General features: G+C 34.6%; 1 protein-coding gene across 1 annotated transcript; it reads right to left on the bottom strand.

The window, feature by feature from the left end:
- Positions 1-719: 719 nt before the first annotated feature.
- LOC131531602 (protein LKAAEAR1-like) lies at positions 720-5,412 on the bottom strand. The gene is made up of 4 exons (XM_058762461.1): positions 5,381-5,412; positions 3,339-3,646; positions 2,221-2,343; positions 720-950 (listed from the first exon to the last, which is right to left on the bottom strand). Exons 2-4 carry the CDS (start codon positions 3,612-3,614, stop codon positions 891-893), a joined length of 459 nt encoding a protein of 152 aa, XP_058618444.1. The 5' UTR covers positions 3,615-3,646; positions 5,381-5,412; the 3' UTR covers positions 720-890.
- Positions 5,413-24,472: the final 19,060 nt, after the last annotated feature.

The following is a 24,472-nucleotide window of genomic DNA, read 5'->3' as shown; positions in this document are numbered from 1 at the left end:
TGCCCTGTTCTTTACTCTCTCTTCTATTTGCCGGTAATGTCAGTCTGGGCTTTTTTCCATCCTGGAAACCTCTGTGCCTCAGCTCAAGACTTTCATTTTGTCTAGATGGGTTTTTGCTCTCGATCATAATCTGCTGAGATGGGATTACTGAACATCCAGTCTCCACTTTGGCATCCCCCTTTGGTTTCCACATGAAAGAAAAGCAGGTTTGAAGACATAGGAGAAACTATGAAATATGATATAATAAGATCAGAGGTTTAGACTTCTGGTTATTGGAACTGCAGCACAATGGATTTTATATAGAAGTCCTAGTCTTAATCTGATTTTGCTTAAATATGAATGAATATTTCTAAAAATGAACAGAATTGAGGATGCATGATACTGTATACCAGTAACATAACACAATTACTACAATTTAAACTCAAAGTTAAACTGAGAATATAAAAAAGTTAATTCAAAATATAATGTATACAATTATACCATAGTATAACTAATATAAAAATAACATCACACTTGAAGTTAACACTAATAATACTACTAATAAAAACACTAATACTGTTAAATGTATGATTAACATTTAGCATTAAATGTTTAATTTCTGCATTTAATGTTTTATTCTTTATTTATTTATACAAAATACCATAGAATTTTAATATTGCCCATCTATCAGTTACCAGACAATATAAAAATAATAATTATTGAAATCATAATCAGCCAGAATCCCTAAACATAATTGCTTCACTGGTCTGTGGTAAGGTAATATATCTTGAAATTTTAACTAAGAAAGTACAATGCAAAAATACACATAAAGATATGGCATGTAAGGCCACAATATACTCTGCATTTTCAGTCTCAGATCATTCAGAAAATATATTCCTTTTCGTCTTCAGTCATCTACGACTGATGGACAGGCCCTTCTCATCCTCTAGGATCTCCTCAACTCTTCGTCTCTAAAACAGAGCAGAAGAAAACAGAAGAAAATGTAAGCAACAGAAGGTGCCAAAAATTTTATTTTGAAAAGTTCATTTTCTTAAAAATGCCCTTCTATTGCTTTTATCCAAAGCGACTTACAAATGAGGAACATGACAACATAAATGTTTAATGTGCAGTCAAATTAAAGGGACAGTTCACCCAAAAATTAAAATTATGTCATACTGCCCTCGTATCATTCCAAACATTTATAACTTTGTTTCTTCTGAACAGCATAAATAATATTTTGAAGAATGGTTTTGTATATACAATGAAAGTCAATGAGGTCCAAAACACTTACATTTAGCGCTATTATCATTAACAAAAACAAACATTATTAAAAGCATTTTTGTTAACAACAAAGCTAAAGTAAAATAAAATAAAATATAAACAAACAAAATAAAATAAAATAAAAAAATTGCATGAGCGTCCATAGGACTTTAACATAATAAAAAAAAAATACACACAATCTCAGTCTTGTTCAACTGGACAGTTCCAGATTTTATATTTACCTGTCACTTGTCATTAATATAAAACCAACAGCTGATGAAGCCCCAAAGGACTGATCTCATGCAGGTTTGATGTAAGTGTGCACTTTTTGAGCCCCTCACACAATAACAGATCAATCTGAATCCCTGAACACTCTGAATGTCACGATGCAGTAATGTCAGTCCCATCAGTGTAGGGTCTCGCATGGCAGCAGTTGAACCAAGTATGCCGATGTTACACAGATGACACTTGGCACTGCATTGACATTTCCCATCTAAAGATAACATGACTTTGAAAGGACAGTCAGATAGGACCCCTGTTGTCATGATTCTTTTACATTTTTTTCATTGAAGAACCCTTTAGGGTAAAATAAAGGCTGAGACAAAACAGGGTCAGTCACTTAAATATCCGCCTGCTGAGGGGAGATAATGGGAATGCATTCCTCCACCTGTTACAATAAGTGGAGATCTGGAGTAGATCCTCTCTTTCACTTTCTCTCCTCTTTCTCTGATTCTCTGGTCATGCTTATTTAGGAGATACCATCAGAACTGTGACGGTCGATGAGAAATTGTCAACTGGGAGCTGCTTAACGTTATTACGACATTACAGAAGTGGGAAATGAAGCAAAGATCTGCTTCTCCTGCCATTGTCGAAAAACATTTTAGGTCCTGACTTGGCATTTCCCTTGCAATACATTTATATTTATAATAAAAGAAAAGGCGATCTATGAGATTTTTAGATGTTTTAGGCAAATATATCCACCTGTAATTGGTCCATGCAGTCTGTGTGGTTTATCTTCCTCTCTTTCACGGGGAGTAGCTGCTCCAGGCACACAGCCCTCTGCGCGTCAGACTGGCATGAAATCATTAAGTTAATTTCCTGCTCCTGAACATTTGTGAAGAGAGAGATTAGACTTTTAGGCAAGCTTCAATGAGGCAGATGCTGTATTGAGTTTCCTTCCAAAGAATCGGGTGAGATTTATATCATTAACATGTTCACACTTGGGTAACTATAAAGGGGCGTTTTTTTTTTTTAAAGGTGCACTTAGTATTATTTATTTTATTCACTGTTAAAGTTTTATCCTAATGAAATTGATTTTGAAAAATGTGTTTAAAGTCACAATGAAATTGAAGTAGCGACAAATATTTTCTTTGATATTGTGTCATATATCTGGGTGTAATTGTTTATTGGAGAAAAAAAATACAGGGACTTCATTCAGTTCATTGATTGTTCCTGAGAGAAGTCTGTCATTTTTGAAGATGTCATTGAGCGAGGTCAAAATACATTGATAAATAAAACCTGAACTTGAAGATAATGTAATATTAATTAAATAAGATGCATGACTTGCATGACTGTGCTTCTTTACACACTTTAGTACACTTTTAAAAAGTGTACTTTGGAATATTATATTTTAAATGTCCTAACCTAATCACCATAAATATTGTCATTACAAATAGGCCAATATTTAAATATATGACATAAAAGTTTCAATAGAAATGACATTAAAGTACATTCAGTCGCACTTAAAAAGGCCTATCTTTTATATTATTTCCATAATATGTAGCCTACTCTTTTTTTAAATAGTCTAAAGTGTCATATACGTAGTAACTAATCCAACAAAGCAGTTTTATTTTGCATGTGTATAACCTCAATGGAGTAGAAATGTTAAAATCTCATTATCAGCTGAATATTACTCTTGCATGCGAAATCAATCAATCAATCAATCAATCAATCAATCAATCAATCAATCAATCATGGCTGACTATGTACAACCATCATACCAATATTGGCCAGGTTAACGTAAAGATGGAATTACTGAGGGCACCTTTAAGTGTTTTTACATAATAAAAAAAAACTATTATTTTAAGAAAATCCCCTGCCTTCAGGTTTTGATAGTGTTGTCTCAGCTGTCTAACACGATTCCTCGCCTCAGCGGCTTTTAATTGTGCTGTGAGTTGATTTTGACGCTCAGCAGCAGCAGTGAGTTTGCAGACTTGGCGGGATTTTTGATTATTCAGGTGTGTGCATACTCGCTGCCTCGCCACTGCCATCCAGCTCTGAGCTTCTTTAGACAGCTCGCTGTAGGCTTCATGACGAGCTCTCTGCTGAGGGCACATCTTCACACAAACACTTCTCCGAGATTCTCGTCCTGCCATCTTTCACTTCCACAAGTGGGTGCAATCATGACCTGCACAACAAATAATAATTATTTTTTATTTTGTTTTCAAGTTGACAAGAACATAGCCTAAAGTTTGTTTTATTTTTCATACACAGATTTTTTATGCACACCAAACTGTTTAACGTTTAACATTAACAATACTGGAAGAATACTTTGTTCATATCTCTCCGTTTAGCTGGGTAACGTTAAGCCCAAAACACATTGGACGATTTTGGCTGTCCCAGACGAAAGATTGGCATCGTGAAACAATCGTGGCGATTTCTGAGATCGTCTGCATTTACATCTGGAAGACTGTATTTTTTATAGTGTTTACTCATCTGCAATACGTCTATAGGACGTTTCCTATTAGATGTCAAATAGACGTCTATTAGATGTCTTTAAGATTTTTATGATTTAGAATGTATGTAAAACTGACATCTTACAGACGTCTGTCAGATGTTTGTACAGCAGATGCTTTCCAGATCAAGTGATCTTTAACAGACACCTTGCAGATGTAGCCTACGTGTGCTATCTGGGATGTGTGCTGAAAAAGTGTAAGCAGCGAAAGAGGTAGGCATAAGCTTGAGGTAAGCAGTTTTATGTTTTAGCGCCATGTTGTGTTGATTTCATGTCGCAGTTTTATTGGTTGGTCAGTCAACGTGGATTGTAGCAGCAAACACACTGTGCGATGATCATGCTGTATTTCTGACACAGTCAGAAAACTATCGTAGGCTATCTTTGGTTGAATGTCCGTGACAATGGCTGTCTTTGAACCTCTCTCACTGTATGCTGCAGGACCAAAAATTAAGAGCCACGATCACAGAAATCGCCACGATTGTTTGACGATGCCAATCTTTCGTCTGGGACAGCCGAAAATCATGCAGTGTGTTTTGGGCTTAAGTTAACAAATAGGCTATTATTGAAGTATACATTTTACAAGGAAATACTATTTTAGTCTTTCTACTTCAAAATGTCACATTTAGCTCAGTTTGCTACTTTCCGTTTCTTTGTAATTATTTATTAAACTTACTAGACATTTTTGAGTGAAAACTGTTACAAAGTAGGGTAAATCCTGACTGTATTTTTTTTTCAGTGTATACTCTGAAGTGTACTTTCCCTTCACTTCTCTCTTGCACACTTTGAACACGGTTCCTGGAGGCTATATTTGTAGATACATATCTGAAATGTAAAATGTATTAAGATTTAAACGTTTAATTATTTAACGATTAATGTGGTTGAATAAGGAAGCGATTCGATGAGTCAGTCATTCATATATGGCACAAAAGATACTCTTGTCGCCACCTGCTGGCGAAATGAATATAACTTGCAGAAATGGTCAATGAACGAATCTGATTGAATCGTTTTGGTGAACTTTTTCAGATGATTCAGTAACAATTCAGAGATCAATAAAAACACTAGGTTTCTTTTTTCTATATTCTATCTACTCGTTTTCGTAAAAAAAAAAAAAACTTTCTACGTGTACTGCATTAGGCTAACTAAGACTTGTCATAGCACTTTCATGTTGTTGCTCTTTTGTTGGTTTTGATTGCTTCTAATGTCCTCATTTGTAAGTCGCTTTGGATAAATGCGTCTGCTAAATGACTAAATGTAAATGTAAATGTAAAACCTCATCATAACATCTAAGCAAACATTTTCAGATGCATCTCAGCTCATTTCTCTAGCATTATAAACATCTCAGGTCAAACATAAAACTATGAGCTACTATACGTGAAACATATTTAAGACTTATTTAAAAAAAATTACCTCACAAAACCCAGACGAGTTCCTCCCTTCTGTCACCAAGGACGTAAACGTGCTGTTTACTAAAGTCGTCATGGTGACATGATCTTTGTCTTGTAGACAAAAGCAATGAACCAGTTCTGTACAATGAAAGTATAGGTCAGTGAAATGAGTGCAGTATTCATATCCCATTACAGTCTGAAATGCGTGCTGAAAATATATTGTAATGTTTGGGTATCAATCACTATAGCCTATTTGAACATGTATGCTAATATAATGGAATCCTTTAGGCACCTTGGGGTACATATTGTGGTATATGAATATGGCAATCAATCATTCAATACCATGTTATTTTTCAAAGTATAGTACTGCAATTTGATACTATATTATCAACGTAATACATTTTAAGTGATCTTATGGCATGTTTTGAGTTATGAAACAGATGAAGTGAACAATAACTGCATCAAAGCATTACAATAAAATAATATTGCATGTGTGTTAGATATTTAGCTGGTTAATATGTTAATATGGCGATTGGCACGAGTCCCAGCTCCTCCTCATGACAGGTGCTGAGAAGAAGAGAGACGAGATACACGCTGTCTGTTTGCATCCTGTTCTGCAATGAGTAAACAAATGAGGACAGGAATTCAAACATACACACACTTCCTGAAAACGAACTTCTGTACACACACCTGCACCTCTTTTTTTCTCACCTCCCTCTGTTTGCTTATAATTGGTGCACCGCAGGAAGGGAAATTGGACTGGCTGCTCATGTCACCATGCGATTAACATTGATCTCAGAGTGCTGTGCAAAGTTCAATGTTCTCCATCACTATGGATCCCACAGTAGCACACTTAACTCCAGCTGTGATCTGTGAACTATATGATGTGGAAAAAACAGCAAAAACACTTGGTGGAACATTATATACCATTTTACAACTTAGTTTCCATGGCAATACAATGGACAAAACCCTAAAACGACTGTAAAACGATGACAAAAAACTTTACAGCTCAGATAATGCAATAGTATAGTTTTAATACTCAAAGAATGTATTTATTTATATTTATTTTTATTGCATGCGTCATCAATTTACTTTATTTTATTATATATATATATATATATATATATATATATATATATATATATTTATTTTATTTTTTAAGAAAAGGAGTCAACCGAACTTAACTAGAACCCAGAGTATTTGTTTACCAACCTAATGAAACGATCACATGCTTTGTTTGTACAGGGAGGAAAAACTGTCCATCTCTTCCAGAATTTCATTTTTGAAAAATGTGTTTATAAGAGCTCTCTCTGTTTGGCTCTGAGCCCATAAAGGCACTGAAAGCTCTTGAAAGGAATGATTCACAGTCCCTCTGAGGTTGCTTTTATTAATCTTTGGAAACCCACCATACCACACTAGAAAAGAAAAAAAGTTAACTTTCAGTATAAATTGTAGAAATGTTCAGTTGTTTGTGTGTGTGTGTATAGGTTTCCAGCAATAATATCTGACACGCTTACTCTTTGATTGTAATTCAGGCTGTTTAGCACTTCAGTACATCTATTAAACGTGTGTGTAAGAGAGAGTAAAAATTCTATATATTTCTCTTTAGCAGCAGAACATTTATTTATGCCCCACCGAGTGTGTCTTGGACATTTAGGATGGGAAATATTGCCGTTTTTGTCCTTTAAAAAAAAGAAGAAGAAAAAAAAAAAAAACCTTAGACATTAGCCTTTACTTAACATCACAGCTGGGCAGGTTTGTACCCTGAAAAGCAAAGAAGATATTTCACATTCAGCTGTGTAGTATTTCTCACCACAACCTTCGTCTTGCAGACCTGCCAGAGTCAGAGAGTGATGAAGAAGAAAATTAACCTGGGATTATTTGAACCTGAGTCTGAGGCTGACGGTTCTGAAGAAGAGTTTCACTGTCGATAATATAGGAGGATGATCAGATGGTAGAATTATTATATGTGAGTAACTGTATTATTGGTGGTAATTAGGACTCTTTAAAAATGAGGGAACAGAGCATTTTACTGGACAAAACTTTGTTTATGCCATGTGGTAAAGATGACATCATCAGTATTTTTCATTAAAAAGTAGTATAATTATTTTTTCCTGTGGAATATGAAAGGATTGTGTACAATGTTCTGTACAATCTATCTATCTATCTGTCTGTCTGCCTGTCTGCCTGCCTTATAATTTGTCAAATTGTCTGATGCCACCGTTGGTGCTGGTGTCTTGGGCCCAGCATCACTGCTTGCAGCTATATCTTTGTTAGGTTTTAATTTTTGAATGTGTAAGATTGTGTCATTTTCTACCAGTAAACATAAAATTAACATAAAACTTAAGTAGCCAAGAAAAAAGTTTCCAAAAGAAGTTTTCTTTTCTTTTTATGATGTCAAAATGGTTAGTTTCCCTCGTGAAAAAGAAGTGTGCTTAATTGCAGTAAAAGTGTACTTCTTGTGTACTTCAATTATTAAAAGTATACTTTTTAAAAAGTGCACTTGCAGATAATATACTGTAATATAATTTAAATTAAAGGCCACTTAAGTGTACTTAAAGGGAGTACACTATAATGACAATAGGTCTTAACATACTTCAGTGCACTTTTTAAAAATAATAATGTCTATTATTAATAATTAATAATTTATAATAATGTCTATTTAAGTATTACTTAAACATACATTTTACAGTTTTTGTTGATTGCTTTGGTACTATTATCTCAAGTATGTGGTAAAACCTCACAACTGTTAGTACAAAACTCAAAGCAGATCATCAAAAAGGCTGTGTTTTCAAACATGTAATCACATGTTCAATTGATTAAGTACAAGACACAAAATTATACATTAACTTTTTCACCACACCTAATCAGTGTGTTTTTTGTACTAAGAGTTTTGAATAATAATTAAATAATTATGATTGGTAACACTTTATTTAAGGTGTCATAATACAGATTAATTATCTAATTAAGTACTTAGTAGTAGCCATTGTACTTGCATGAAACAAAATGTACTTACCATGTAACTAAGTTATGGAACAGCTTGTATACAGTTTGTAATTAGGTAGATGTAGGCAGCTACCGTTACACATATGTAACAAGCCGAGTCATGCGAACGGGCCGAGGGGGGCCCCGCTCCCTACCTCGCACCGGGCCCCGCGTCAGCTAGGGACGGCCCTTAGTGGAGGTGAGGTTAAGCCTCGGTGACGGGGAAATCTTGTGGCTGGTCGAGCAGAGCGGCAGCCGCGATGAAGCCTGGGGCTCGGCGGCGATGACTGGCGGAGAAAGAGTGATCCTGGGGCCGGTGGATCCTGCATGGATCCGAAAATCCCAAGTATAGGTCTCGTTGTTTGGATGGGGGAAAAAATTCAAACAAGAACAAAGGAGCGGCGCGTTTGGATGATTAGAGTTGAGACTTTATGTACTGCAGACAATGAATCAAGTAGCCTAAGTATATCTTGATATAAGCTTTTTTTATTCTTAATTTAGTTTTACTATCCCTGCGGCTTACACCGGCAGTTCTTGCTATGGACTCGGGAGTGGAATTAATCGTGTCCTATAATTTATGAATGCATTCTGATATCGAAATGCTATCGCGTGCGTGGACCAATAAATTTGACTGCTGAAAATACAATATTGTATTTCAACTAAACTATTTAAAATTCAATGTAACGCTACTGAACAAAATTCAAAGATCCGGTCTTGTAATATTTAACGTATCGATATTATACCACCAGTAATACTCAATATATCAGCCACCTCTAAAAATAATGTTGTTGTTGTTTTATTTTATTTTATTTCCTTTTTGCATTTGAAGAGCGAGATGTTCCGTTACTGGTTGTGTTTGTAATATGTAATATTTTTGTACTTATCTGGAATTATTCATTTTGCAAAATCAGTACAGATTTGTTACTTGAGATACATTGTGGAAACACAGACCAGTACTGAAGAGGTGATGTTAGAAGTTTTTAATGAATTGTTGCCTAGTCAGCTCACCCTGATCACACATGACAAGCTAAAAGTGCTATATTAAGTCACTATCCCTATGGATTTTAAATGCTTTGAATCTTTTCCATTTGCAAGTAATATACTCCCACCTGTGCATTTATAGATCCCCCTCTAATCATCATATATTTTACAGGTAACAAACCAAAGTAAGAGGACAGCAGCTTTGCTGTGTCAGTCGTGGTAAATACAGGAAGATGTGCAAGAGAAGCTTGCAAGGCAAGATGAGGGAAAAAAATTAAAGGTACCTTTCTTCATTTTCATAGATTTTGGGATATTTATCTATATTTGGATAATTGAAAAAGTTATGTTTTATTCCCTGTAAAGTAGGAATAAAAAATGTTTGTAAAAATGGTATCTATTTTTAAAGCCCAGTGTCAGTGAAGATGGTGTGATCAGGAAATCTGGTGTTTGTAGGAAATCTCCCAGCATTCTACTACGATGTTGCCTTGATGATTGAGGTAATGGTGCAGATGTGGTCAAAAGTTTACATACACCTTGCAGAATAAACTGCTTCATCAGAGCAGAAATTGCAATTTTTTCTTACCCTCTTACTGCTTAAATTAACATTTTGCAGATACTGCAAGGTGTATATAAATGTTTGGACTGCAACTGTGTCTATTGCTTTCACTCAACTGAACCATTTATAATGACTGGATATGTTTTATAACAACTGTTCTTCTTTCTTTCCTCAAGGTGTGTAGCTTGGTGTGAGATGGTGTGTAGCTTCGTGACATTTGAAGTTTACTGCCGTTGGAGAGCTTCTGGGACATTGACAAACAGCACTTCCCAGCAAGTTCATTTGGAGTTCTTTTTTTTATTATTATTAATTTATTTATTTATTTGGTCAAACTTGCATTCACTAATGCTGGAGTAAGATTTTAGAAGAAACCTTTCGGTCCTGTTTAATGTTGGTGCTAGTAAAGGTTTGAGAATTTATGGCCTGGTTTCACAGACAGGGTTTAGACTAAGCCAAGATTAGGCCATAGTTCAGTTAGGACATTTAAGTAATTTTAATTAACATGCCTTAGAAAAAACATAACTGGTGTGCAAAATAAAGGCAGTGATATTTTTAAAGATCAGTCAGTGCAAGTTTCTTTCAGTTGAAACAGCTCAGAATTCAATTCAATTCAATTCAATTCAATTCAATTCAATTCAATTCAAATGAGCTTTATTGGCATGACTTGCACAGTATTGCCAAAGCATAATTACAGAATTACATTTTAGTCTGGGGCTGGTCTTAAGCCTTGTCTGTGAAACCGGGGGTACCATTAACACAGTTTGGTAATGTTTTACAATAAGGTCTCATTTGTTGTACTTGGAATGATCATTTTCTTGATTTTATTATTATTTTTTTTTTAGTATTAAGTGTGTGTGTGTTTGTGTGTTAGTAATCCTATACATTATGGAGACCAAATGACTCCACAAGGATAATAATACAAGTCAATTTTGACCTTGTGGACATTTTTAGGTCCCAATGAGGAAAAAGGCTTATACATCATACAGAATGATGTTTTCTATGATGGCGAGATTAGGTACTTTTGTATGTAATTATGTAAGTGATTTTGCATTGTTCTCCAGACTCTTTCTAATACATTTTTCTCAATCGATTTGATATTTTTCTCCAATGCAATATACTTGTTCTCAAAACAATTAGCACAGCCACCCAAACACAAAATGATCTTAACCAAACACTTAACCAAACTTTACTGCAAAATGAAGCACTGCAATTTTTTCTAGTAATGCGTTTATTAAAAGTAAATATTAACATCAAATCTATAGGTTTGTTCTCTAATGATTATAAAACATAGTCAGCTGTAGATGCACAAATACACTAATGAAAATACATGTTTATTGCAATTTTTCAATAGGGAGTTTTGTTATATATATATATATATATATATATATATATATATATATATATATATATATATATATATATTGTGTATATCTAAACAAACAAACAAACAAACAAAACAAAGTTGTAAAAATGTAAAAAAATAAATAGTTCTCCAACTCCTATCACCCATCTGAAAAACTAATTGCGCCTTTAAACTTAAAATCTGTTTGTGCCACCTTTAGCAGCAAGAATTGCAAACAAACCTTTCTGATAACTACAGATATGCATATATACATATCTATCTATCTATCTATCTATGTATAGTTGTCCTAAGACAAGAATGGGTATTGTTTTGGTTTTAGGACAACTTTGATGAAAGGTTTTGATCCACTTCAAATGTTGACTACTGTATGTATGTGTGTATATACACACACACACACACACACACACACACACACGTACGTGCACGCTCCTGTCTCAGCATCTCCACAGGCCTCTTCCTTTGTGTCTGATGATGTTGTTCTGGACCACCATGTCAACAGTGCTGCTGTTCCATTCAAAATAATCTTGATTGTCCACCTGAATGATTTGAAAAATGTTTGAACATTTACTTGAAATAACTGAAGTTGTCCTATAGGACTAAAATGTGTACCATCAACAATCATAGCACAACACTTACTGTAAAGTCTACCACCCATCCCCCATGATTTTTTACATGGTCAAGTAGAGATATATGACATTGAAGTACATTGAAATGACATTGAAGTATATTTTAGTTCACATTAATTGTTTATTAAAAGTTCAACTAATTGCATTTAATGTAATTTTAAGCTGTAATATATTTGAAATCAATTACAAATAACATGCATTTAGGTTGTCATAGTGTACTTAGAGTGCTCTATTTTCGCGAACTCATTTTGTACTTAATATACAAAAAATGATCCTTTAGTACTTCTTAAGTTAAACTCATCTAAGATCATCTAAGTGTACTCAACTATGCTAATTTGAGACACCATGAATATGAACTAAAATGCACTTTTAACGCTAATCTTTGTATTTAAAAAATATATTTAGCTACCACTTGTAGTACACTTGAGTGTACTAGCGTATGAAATATGGGTTCAAGTGTACTACAAGTGGTAACTAAATAATTTTTTTAAATACAAAGATAGTATGTTAAAAGCGCATTTTATTTCATATTCATGGTGTCTCAAAACCGCACAGTTGAGTACACTTAGAAGTTTTTCTCAGTCGCTTTGGTGCATTTCTCAGATCAGAAAAATAAAAGCAGTTTCTCATTCTTTTGAACAAATTGCGATTGCTTTGGTACATTCATGCAAATGATTATGTACATTTGTCTGCGGTTTCCTACATTTTCAGTTTCTAATATCATGTTGCTCAAAATGTATTATATAGTTCTCTGTGCTATAGTCTTACCCCTCAAAACATCTAGTCATTAGTTCATCGTATAAGTCATTAAATGCAAAATGGTTGATCTAGTTGTCATAAACTGTCAAGCATATTTTCTACACATTTCTATTAGACTTTTTGTAAATTTGCCATGAATTGTGCAAGTGAATCTTGACTTTCACTAATGAGGAGAATATAGATCAACCAGTTATAAACCAGTTCTCTGAAATAGCTCAAAGGTGCATCTCATGAATCTTCATTTGGAAAGCATATAGACAGAGGACAACACAACAGTTACAAATTCTGACAATGAATGAACATCCAGAAAACGATCAGGGTCAACAGACGAGAGGAAGAAGAGGAGTAAAGATGCATGGTGGAAGTGTACAGAGGCAAAACAGAGGAAGAGGCAGAAGAGGCCAAGGACAGAGGTGCATATCAGATGAAATAAGGGCCACTGTTGTGGACTATGTTGTCAATCATGGCCTTACGATGGATGAAGGGTGCAGCTAAATATTGGGAGATCAACCATGTCCTCAATTATTCAAACATTTTGAAACTGTCTCTTTCAATCAATATCCCATTTATAGTAATGTGTAAATTTGTACATTTGAAAAGATATATCCCAGGTGAAAAACAAGTACTCTTCCATAATGTACTTAAAGTGCTCTGTTTTCGCGCACTAATTTTGTACTTAATATACTAAAAATGATTATTTAGTACTTCTTAAGATAAACTTAAGATCATCTAAGTGTACTCAACTGTGCTATTTTGAGACACCATGAATATGACCTAAAATGTGCTAAAATGTATTTAGTTACCACTTGTAGTACACTTGAGTGTACTAGTGTATGAAAGATGGGTTCGAGTGTGCTACAAGTGGAAACTAAATACATTTTTTAAATGCAGAGATAGTATATTTAAAGTGCATTTTAGTTCATATTCATGGTGTCTCAAAATAGCACAGTTGAGTACACTTAGATGATCTTAAGTTTATCTTAAGAAGTACTAAAAGATCATTTTTAGTATATTAAGTACAAAATTAGTGTAAGTGCACTTGTTTTTCACCTGGGTTTAGTGGTTTAAAAAAAAATCACTCAAAAGTTAAACTAATTGCATTTAATATCACTTTAAAATGTGATACATTTGAAGTTAATTACAAATACAATGCATTTAAGCGTCGGAAATAGCATATTTAATTTGCACTTATGTGTGTTCTTTTAAAGTATATTATTTCTCCAATAAGTACACTTTATAAAAGTATACTTAAGTGCACTTCTTTCTCACAAGGATTTTCTCAGCCACTTTAGTGCATTTCTCGAATTGTCCTTAATATCACGCAGTAAACTATATAGACCTGTTTTTTCACTGAAAATCACTTATAACAATATTGTTATAAATGGCCATAATTTGCTTGGGGAATGTTATATGTAGACAAAATTAAATTTAGAAGTGTAAAACACCCAGATACAACTTTCTAAAGAAAAAAAAATCTAAACTTCAGGAGGTTTCTGTTTGAGTACGCAGTAAAAAACACCCAATTGTTGCTTGCGTTTTTCTTAAAATTCTGGAAATTCATTCATTCTTAGAGAAAACAAAAGGAAAATTGGGACTTTAAATTAGCTAGACTGAAACTCCAAGTTCTCCTGTTTATAATGATATATGGCACTTGATGCTGACTGCTAGAATAGGTCTTAAAAAAACAAAGAAAAGTGCAGGCGTGTCAGGTGCCTCAAAATGTTCTATGTCTTTAATAAAAATACAGTTGTTCATTGTTTGTTCATGTTAGTTCACAGTGCATTAACTAATATTAACAGACACAACATGTGATTTTAATAATTCATTAGTAAATGCTGAAATTAACATTAACTATGATTAATAAATGCTATAGAAGTATTGTTCATTCTTAGTTCATGTTAGCTAATGTAGTTAATTAATTTACCTTATTGTAAAGTGTTACCATTTCATTTCTGATCTGAGAAATGCACCAAAGCTACTGAGAAAAACTGTAACAGGGCTCCAAATTTATATATAATTGTCATAGTTTGCACAAAATATTAATGTTATAAATGTTTCTTATACACCAAAATAATAATAAAAAAAATGCATGTTTCAGCTGAACATGGACTAAATGTTAAACTCCAATTTTGTTGAAACGGGTCTTTAAGACAGGAGATTCCTCACACAATGCCTACACCCCTGACCAAGACAGTTAACCAGTTAACACAGGGTGTCGAACTCAGTTCCTGGAGGGCCGCAGCCCTGCAGAGTTTAGTTCCAACCCTGCTCCAACACACAAACCATGTCATTTTCAAATGAGCCTTAATAACTTGATTAACTGGATCAGGTGTGTTTAATTAGGGTTGAATCTAAACTCTGCAGGGCTGTGGCCCTCCAGGAACTCAGTTTGACACCCCCGAGTCAACACCACCAGCAAAACTCAGAGCTGTAAAGGGAATCAGGTCCTGATAATGTGAATTCACAATTACACATTGCCACTTTTGTGTCCTTATGACCTCTTGGAATATAGAGATAATTTGATGTGTATGTAGGAGAAGCAGATGACGGCAGTAGAACAAGGCTTTTAATGGGCTGCCTCCAGAGTAGACCATTAACCTTCAGGAAGAGAACAGAGATAGCTAATGATCTACAGACTGTAGGATGCAGGAAATATGAAATGGTGGAGGAGGAAGACAAGCATTTTTAGCTTGTTCAGTTGTCTGCCATATTTGAGAAGCAGATTTCATTCAAAATGAGGTCTTATTTAATTTTCAGTTTCCTTATTTACTTCACTTATCTTTCAAGCAGCAGCATGCCAGTAAACTGATGTAAAATGTAAATGTAAAATGTGCAAATTCATCCCCTCAAGGTGAAATGTGACCCTGAAAAGGAGATCCTACCTATGAGCGTTTGTAGATGAGAGAAACTGTGTTGATTTTGTAACAGCAAACTCAGCTGATAGAAGGGATGAGTGGCTTCAGTAACTCTGTTCTCTGGCTTATTCCCGCAGGCTGTAGACTTCAAACGACAAGCTTGCCAAAGACGGAAAAAAAGGAGGGTGGAAAAATGGAGTGGACAAGACACAATTAAAGCCATAGCCAACTGCTTTATGGCCTTGGCAGTCAAAAGCTAAAAGGTGTCCAGTTTTCGCTTTTCATTTGCTGCTGAATGCAAGTGATGATAAATATAAGGACAGACAAGGTCTGCAGTTACTCGACGGAGTGCAGACACACCACACACAATAACTGTCAGCCTTGGGCCTCGCTCTCTTGCCCTCTCCACTTTCTCTAATTAATGGAGACAATCACTCAATCAATCGCTCAAAGTAATGTCAATTCCTCATATTTTTGTTTTGTGAATAATAAATCTGTAAATAAATAAATATTTGAGTACAATTCCAAAAAAAAAAAAAAAAAAAAACAATAATTAATGCTGTCTTTATATCACATACTATTTTTCTCACACTGTATGTAATTGTCTCTGTGAAGCCCAAAAGTTTGGCGTTAGTAAGATTGAAATTTGTTGTTATTGTTGAAAGAAAGAAATATTTTAGTTTAGTAATGATGCATTAACTTGATCAAAAGTGACTGGAAAGACATTTGAAAGGTTACAAAATATTTCAATTTCAAATAGACACTAAACTTTTGAACTTTCTACTCATCAAAGACTACTGGAAAAATGTACACCGTTTTCAACACTGATGATCATAAAAATAAATCAGCATATCAGAATGATTTCTGAAGGACCATGTAACAATGAAGACCAGAGTAATGATGCTGAAAATTCAGCTTTGCATCACAGGAATAAATTACATTTTAAAATTCATATTTTAAATTGCAATAATATTCTCAATATTACCGATTTGACTGTATTTTTGTATACGATAGCGCATACAGTACTGTAGCATATTCTAGGAAAGCTGTTTCCCACAAGATGCTAATCAGGTTTGGGATTTGTGGTGTCTGTAGCACAAATTGTACAGGAGTTATTTATCACTGTGATGAGTTATTTATCACTGTCTCTGTTTCTCCTCTCTCTATTTATAAAGCTTGAGAGCTAGCTTACTATTAAACATGTAGAGAGGGTCAACTAGCACTCATCCGAGCCTGGGGCATCTCTTTGCTTTGTGTCTTAACACTCACTTCAGCATTATGCTTGGCTTTGCGGTAATTGCTGATACCCTTTTGAGGGGCTATTTATGTGGATGGATAGATCAGAAAAGTGGGAGCATTTGAAAACAGAAACAAGGGCAGCAATAGCATGATGTCTCATTGGCACACAAAGGTATTTTAAGATTGAAATTCAATTGGAAAAGATGATGAGCCGTGTCCTCTTTCACCCTGGACTGTCTGGACTTCAGAACGCTCTCCGTCTGCCAGCTGCTCCTTGTGTATCTTTTAGCTTGTCTGTTTGTTTGCCTGTGTATGTGGGTGTGTGTGTCAGAGAGATGTGATTAATAGAGTGAGATTATTACACAAAGATTAGAAGCGCTGAGAATGAGTTTCTGGTGCTGCTATCGGTGTGATCCAAGACCGGATGATAAGTTTACAACCTCTCAGACAAATATAAAACAGAGGCCATGTAATTACAGTAGTTATTTGTCTAAAACGGGTTCTATAATGACTGGGTGTGCAGTGATTAATTGGCTGTACCCAGCATGGATGAGCAAAGTGCAAATTTTGCTCAGGTGCTTCACTATGCTGATGTTGATGCTATTGTTAGATTGTATAAAGCATTTAATCAACATCTCACTATGTTGTTGGCCTCCCTATTTTATTGACTGAAAGTTGTAAGCCTTATTGTTTAAAATACTGTTATACTTTGTGCACTATATGTGGTTCACTGCTGTTCAGAGTATCTTAGATGATCAGACTGTCTTTAAGATCACATGCACACTGCACAGTTTCAGGAGTGACAGCCACATTTATATGTGAGAGTGAATCCCATAAATGATTCTTTCCTGTAGGGAACACGAGTTGCTCTTAGAACTGTGCCAATTGAACTGATCTATATCACTGCTTATAGAAATCTATCGACCATACTGTGATTCCCTAACCACCAGTGGGCAAAGTGCAACAGTCGTGTTGAGAAGTATCGGAAAATCCCGTTCATTTTCTCCATGGGGAATTTAAAACCTTTTAAACAGGCCAACTGTGAGCTACAAGGTTGTTATATAAAGCATGAAGGCATATAACAAATAAATATACATTTATACTTACAACCTTTCAGGCAAATATAATTTTTGAAAAGGTACTGCCCCAGTGACAGCTTTTGTACCTTTATTTCTGAGAGTGTATAATGATTTACTGACCATTTAAATTTCACAATTTACAAGTAAATATAATAACAAATAACTACATTACCCAATATTCTGCAAACAAAACCTCCACTGATCAGAGAACAGAAACAAGCTAATTTCATCAAAAGAACACTCTAATGATGTACTTTGAACGATGAAGAAAGAATGACCTATAATCTTTAAAACAATAGTTTTATATAGTGTTTAATGGAAATGCAGTCCTTAAAGCTCTTAGGTACAGTCTTTTTGTCTGATTTTCAATACTTTTTTTTTTTTTTCCAAACTTTATAATTTTGTGACTGGCCTTGTAGTTGGTTGATTCATTGCTTAAAACTCTTTAATGAAGACTTAAAAAAAAAAAAAAAACATGGGAAAAATTGTTGTAAAATTATTAACATTAAAGATTACCAAACCTTGAATTAATACTGTATTGGATTAATTTGTAATTTGCATTTTTAATAAATCCGTCCAAGTAGTTAATCGCTGCATCTCAGTCTGTCTGATTTACGCAGCAAACATATTTTGCTTGTTATTTAAACATAATCTACTCTAGAGGGACTGTTGTTACTGATTGTATTTGGATATCTACCGGAAGTTAAGTTAGGGCCACAAAAGTGCGCATGCGCAGTAACGTTTGTTTATGTTGTTGCCGTTGAAACCGTCTATAGTCATATATCCATATCATCATGCTTGGAGTGACAGGTGCTTGAAATAATAGTCTACTTCACGTAATTAAGTTAATTCAAAGCCATGGATATTTATTAGACTATGTGAAGTGTGTTTTTATGTCTTCTCACAGACCAACATCCACTTCATGTTTTTTTTTTTTCTCTCTCAAATACATGTTGGACACAATTACTGATACCCCTAGCAATTCTTATGAGTAAAATATATCTGAAATATATTCCCATTCATCATTCGAGTCTATCTAACATAACATAAATACATGACCACAGTAAATATGCTCAAAAATATATGCAAATATGCAACTTTAAAAAAAGTTATAAATCTTTATTCAGATTTCAGAATGAGCACTTTGACATTTGAGGTACTTGTTACTTAAAATTTTATTATTAAAATCAGATGATTTGCCTTGAATTCAATAGACTTTGTGGAAATCACACAGTTATATGTGTTTTCGATCTGAATGGATCAATAATGCCATCTTTTGGTATGTGAAGACAAGAAATTCTTCACTGTCAGAGCAAAGATGGATGATAATTAGATTAGTTATTGCATCCAATTGAACAACAATTATCCAGCATTTCGGCTAAACCAACCTGAAAACAACAACAACAACAAACAAAAAATGTTGTTTACTACGTTAAAATAACTGTTAATGCTGCATTCCATTTGTACTCGGAATTTGGAAATTCTGCCTTCCAGTAGGAATTTTTAACTTTGAACTTTTTAACCCTCTCAAGTCAGAGTTCTGTCTCAGAATCTCGGAGGAATTGCAACAACTCCAACTTCAGAATCCAATATGGCTGCTCAGTCATCAACAGAGAAGAAACAGTAGCAATATATATAGTTTATTAGCACTTATGTTTGTCTCAATAAACTCCACACAGTACTGCCCAACCTCTATTTGTGGACATGATACTATGGCATTATCTGGGTAAAATAATTGGACAAAATTTGAAAGCTGAGTCTTTGTTACATACCAAAATTAATCCAGATTACAAGAGTTGACCCGATTTGTCATGACAATGGATCAGTTCCTCTTGTGAACAAGTCATTCAGAACAGTTTTGTTAACTGGATCAATCGATTCAATAATATGACGTCATTAACACATGGCACATAGTTTCTCTCATAAACTCTCAGCAATGCAGCAAGGAGAACTTGACTGGAAATCAACATTTTCGTGGAATATGGACTTAAATCTCAGCCTTTTTGTCGCAGAAACCTATCATATGGCTTCAGAATACTTGGATTATGGTGCATTTTTGTTATTTTGCAATTTAACAGACTTTTTGCTCATTTACTTTTTGATGAAAAGTGACTCAAATATGCAGTTTTGTGTCCCACAGAAGGCCGCACACCATTGGATGGACAGGATGGTGAGTTCACTTGTGTATATGTTTTATGATTTTACTCTAAGGATTAAGGGTCCAACATTGAGTGCTGGATCACTGTTGAGCTGGCCCTTGGTCCTCCCACATGTTTACAATTTGCGGCTAGTTGTTTGCTTTTAATGATTTATATTACCTCCAGGCCTTTCGTCAGGCTTCAGGGCCGAGGTATTGATCCGGGGGTGATTTGCTTGTCTGGTTTGTACAACCTTAGAGTTCCCAGGGGTTGAGCACTGCCCAGTCTTCAGCGGTTCTCAACAAACACATTAGCTCAATGATCCAACCCAATTTATGATCTAGATCAAAGGTGCTCAGCCCAGTTCCTGGAGATCTTCTTTACTGCAGAGCCAATGTTTAACACCCCTTAAACACCCTTTAAAAGCAAACCCAAAGACCTCAATTAGCTGGTTCATGTGTGTTCGATTAGAAATGTGTCTGAACTCTAGTAAACAGGCAGTTAGATATTCAAGAGCAAATTGAACACCCCTATTGTAGAAACACATTGTTTTATGAAAAATATGGGTTTATAAAAGTGCATAATGCAATTCAACAAATTTGCATTACCAACTTGAATACGAGCAAAATCTGCATGGGGAACTTTTTCGCCCTCATGCAAAACTCACAGTTATGTAGATTCCTATTGAAATGACTGTATTATGCCTTGAAAAAAAATAAACTGTTGCATTCGATTCAGTGGAAAAATACACCGAAATTTCCTCTGCTTGTTTCTCATGTACAACACCCATTACTTTAGAAAATTACACGCTTTAAAATGTGTTTTTGCACACAGATCAACACAATGAGGCCAGTTTGAGGGAAAGTGAAGGCAATGCCTAAAACAAGAGAAACGCTAAGCAATCACACTGCTGATGGATTCATTGTGCTGGAGATCCAGCATTGTGAGTGATAAGTGTGTGTGATTTGTAGGTTATTCTGTGCTAGAGAAAAAATTAAAATAGCTGAAGTGAAACATTGCCAAGTGGGTGTTTAAAGAGAAGACTCATGTGGAGTTCACAGGAGGCAAAGACTACAGCCAGAGAGAGATGCCAATGGCTGGGAGAAGCCTAAACAGAGCAAATAGATGCCAAATCTGCCATTTCACAGTTTACAATTTCCACACAAGCATTTAAATATGGCTATTTTTGATTTTATGTGTCATACAATAGCTTGAATGAAAAATGTAAAAGTTGTAGCTATAATTATTGCACGCTGAATAGACATGGTGGAATTTCTCCATTGAAGATGAGATGGCACCCCATAAACACCAAGCATTTTCTTTGTCAAAACAAAATTGCGATGCATTTCTGGCTTCAATTTGCACCAATCATCTTTTCATTCTGTCAGTCAGCCATCTGCTTACATTACCATTACCATTTAGCTCTTCCTCACAGCGTTCTTCCCTCCATCTCATCTTAATTAATTCTTTCCATCCATCAGATTTGCAGTGTAGACTTGTATAAATACAAGCTAATTGTCAGTGACAAGCCTTTCCACCTGCGCTATGTTTGATTTCACAGCATATCTGAGGCTTTTTTCTGCTTTCGGTCTTATGCCTCATAAATTTACATGAAAATAATTTTGTTTTTTATATGGAACATTTGTTTTAATCTATATGGTAATTATTAAAGAGGCTCATGTGAATCATGGAGGTGTTGAAGATCGAGAGGATCACAGTGATTTATTGTTCCTCTTGTCATTAATTTTCATGATTTTACTTAGTTTCTCTTAGGGATACCTATATTGGTACCATACAGTTTCAAGCAGAATAATATATAAAAATTAAAAAAAATATTTATTTAAATAAATAAATAAATAATATGCTCATTTCCCCCATTCTTTTTATTTAGATTACCTTTGCATTTAAAACTCACTTCAATTTAATTTAAAAAAGGTTAATATTTATTAAGACTGTTAAATGTAAGATTTATCTATGTTTCACACTGATCTATTTTTCATACTGTACATTATGTTGTGATACCTAAAATCACATTTAAGACAAAAAATGGTTTTAATTGTATCTAGTCAAAATATAATATTTTTTATTTATATTTACATTATATTATAATTGTATGTGTTATACTTTGTAGATATGTTTTAAAATGGACAATTTATTGATTTTCTATGTACATATGTAATATGAATCTTTGCTATAAATGTAACATATTGTTTCTATACATAATCAAAATCGTTAAATCAATAGTTTTATATTTCTACTTCATATTTTAATTTGATTCACAGTGCTTTATGGGGTTGTGGTTCTTTCCCTCTAAAGCCACGTTTTGTAGCTTTTTGTCTGATTTTCAAATACTTTTTTTGCTTCAAATCAAATTTTGTAATGTTGTGACTCGTTGATTTGGTTCATATTGGCAATTTATTGACTTTTAGCTATAACGTAAAAAATAATTACTGTCATATCACAGTGACCAGAATTTTAATTCCCTTGCATCTCTAATTTCTCTTGGTTCAAAAATCATCAAAAATGTTCTGAATGGCTGTAATTGTGTCATGTCACAGCATTTTCGCTTTCATTATGGACAGACACATTTCTTCTGCCTTAAAACAGGAGATGAGGAGTAAGTTGCCCATACATACATATCCATTCTCCCCCACGCCATATAGAGTCTGACTGAGTGAACCAGCGAGAGAGGAAAAGTCACCAGTCAAGATGTTGCTAGGAGACAGTCTATTTATTGGAGCCCTTTGGGCTATCTCAGTTTAGTTTTGATAAGTGACATGCAATAACATCACACACTGTCAAGAGAGCTGGCCATAAAACACGCTCTGTCTTTCATCTTCCACCCTACAGAGCAAGTGTGCCCTTCACAAAAAGAGTTCAATTGGACAGTGTGTGGTTGTGTTTCTGAAGAAAATGGTGGCTTTTTAGAAATCACTTGGAGGCTTCTTCTAACGATTTTCTTTAAAGATTGATACATAGCCCTCATCTTGGATGATTTTAAATTCTTTGTGCGTTTTTCAACGGATGATGGATTTCTTTAATACTTTCTGAATGTCCCTTAGCTTTGCTGACAGCTCAGGCAAAGGACAAATCCCTGGCACCTCTTGCAACGTGTAAAACGCTCACGAACAGACCTTGCAACTCACCTTGCAGCTGTCTGTTTCTGTGCTTTTATACAGTGTCTTATAAATCAAATGACTTCAGTGCATTAAAACCACAACAGTGCACTAAAAAGACAATGCTTGCTGTGTTTATGCGTTGCTTTTGTTTTCTACATGGCAATTTTTCATTTTTGTGCGTTCTTGTGTGTCGGTGTACTACACACTCTTTGTGTCTGACAAGTGATATATGGCCTGCCTCACAAATACTCATAACGTTTTATTTTTCTCTGTTGACCAGCTCTGCAAAAAGCACTTCACATGCCATAGACAAGGAAATGGTAAAGTACACTATAATATTTTGTTTTTACTACTTATTTTATGGCATTTTTGTACTACAACTTGATGCTTAATGCTGAATAAAATGTTAGCATGAATTGATGTTTTTACTAAGGTCATTGTTGTGTGGTATGCATTGCTGTTTTAGGAGTTTGTTCTAAATGTGTGGACTTGAATGATACCTCGAATTTTGTGTATATGTGTTTATTTTTCTAGACAAATTTACATCATATTTATATTAAATCCCATAGCGTTACACAAATAGGTTATCTCTGTTTTATATTCTAATCTATATATCTATATATATATCTATATCTATCTACATATATATATATATATATATATATATATATATATATATATATATATATATATATATATATATATATATATATATATATATATATATATATATATATATTTGCCAGCATATAGTCAGTAAAAGCAGGTAATTATATAAATTTTTTTTGACAATCTTTAGAGGTCAAATTAAATGTTTGATTTTCTTTACATTTTATAAGGTTTTAATTTTTGATTGAATGTGAAATTAACATCAAAAACTGTACAAAAATAATAAAAAGAAAAGATAAATATTTCGAAATGGCTAACAGACCTCCAAATGTAGTTTTTATGAGACTGTCACTTAGTTGGGACTAGCTGGTTTGGGACCAAATGTTGGTTTGAAGTTTTCCATGAATGTTCCACACAGACATACTGTCACAAGTTCCCTGTCACCAGTCACCTGCCCTGGACTCCATTTCCCAGAATCCTCCCCTGCTCACACCTGGTTCCAGTCAGCCATCTCAGTCATCAGTCAAGATCACAATCACTGGATTCTATCACCCACACCTGATGTCTCCAATCAAGCCTCCCTCCAAGAACACACTCAACCCAGTCACTCACCGTCTGGTCTACCGTTCACTACCCCGAACAGTTCCCAGACCCTTTGTGCACTTACCTTTTCAGACTCCCAGCGATCTTCTAGCGGTTCTCCATTGTCCCTGGTTCCCACTCTCCGTCAATCCTGCAAGGAAGGACTCTCATCTGTACACAGCTAAGACCCACTGAACTGACATCATCTCCAAGACTCTCACCT

This window comes from Onychostoma macrolepis, chromosome 23 (genome assembly GCF_012432095.1).
Source record: "Onychostoma macrolepis isolate SWU-2019 chromosome 23, ASM1243209v1, whole genome shotgun sequence".
Taxonomy (NCBI): Eukaryota; Metazoa; Chordata; class Actinopteri; order Cypriniformes; family Cyprinidae; genus Onychostoma; species Onychostoma macrolepis.
Note: the sequence above shows the minus strand (reverse complement) of the source record. Positions and strands in the feature narration are given on the sequence as shown.

Bases quoted from the DNA above. Each gene is read 5' to 3' on its own strand.
- LOC131531602 (XM_058762461.1), bottom strand. From the start codon at position 3,614: ATGGCAGGACGAGAATCTCGGAGAAGTGTTTGTGTGAAGATGTGCCCT. The intron at 2,344-3,338 runs GCAGGGGATTTT...ACAAATGTTCAG, and splicing joins AACACTATCAAAACCTGAAG to GAGCAGGAAATTAACTTAAT. The intron at 951-2,220 runs GTGGATATATTT...GCTCTGTTTTAG, and splicing joins ACTGCATGGACCAATTACAG to AGACGAAGAGTTGAGGAGAT.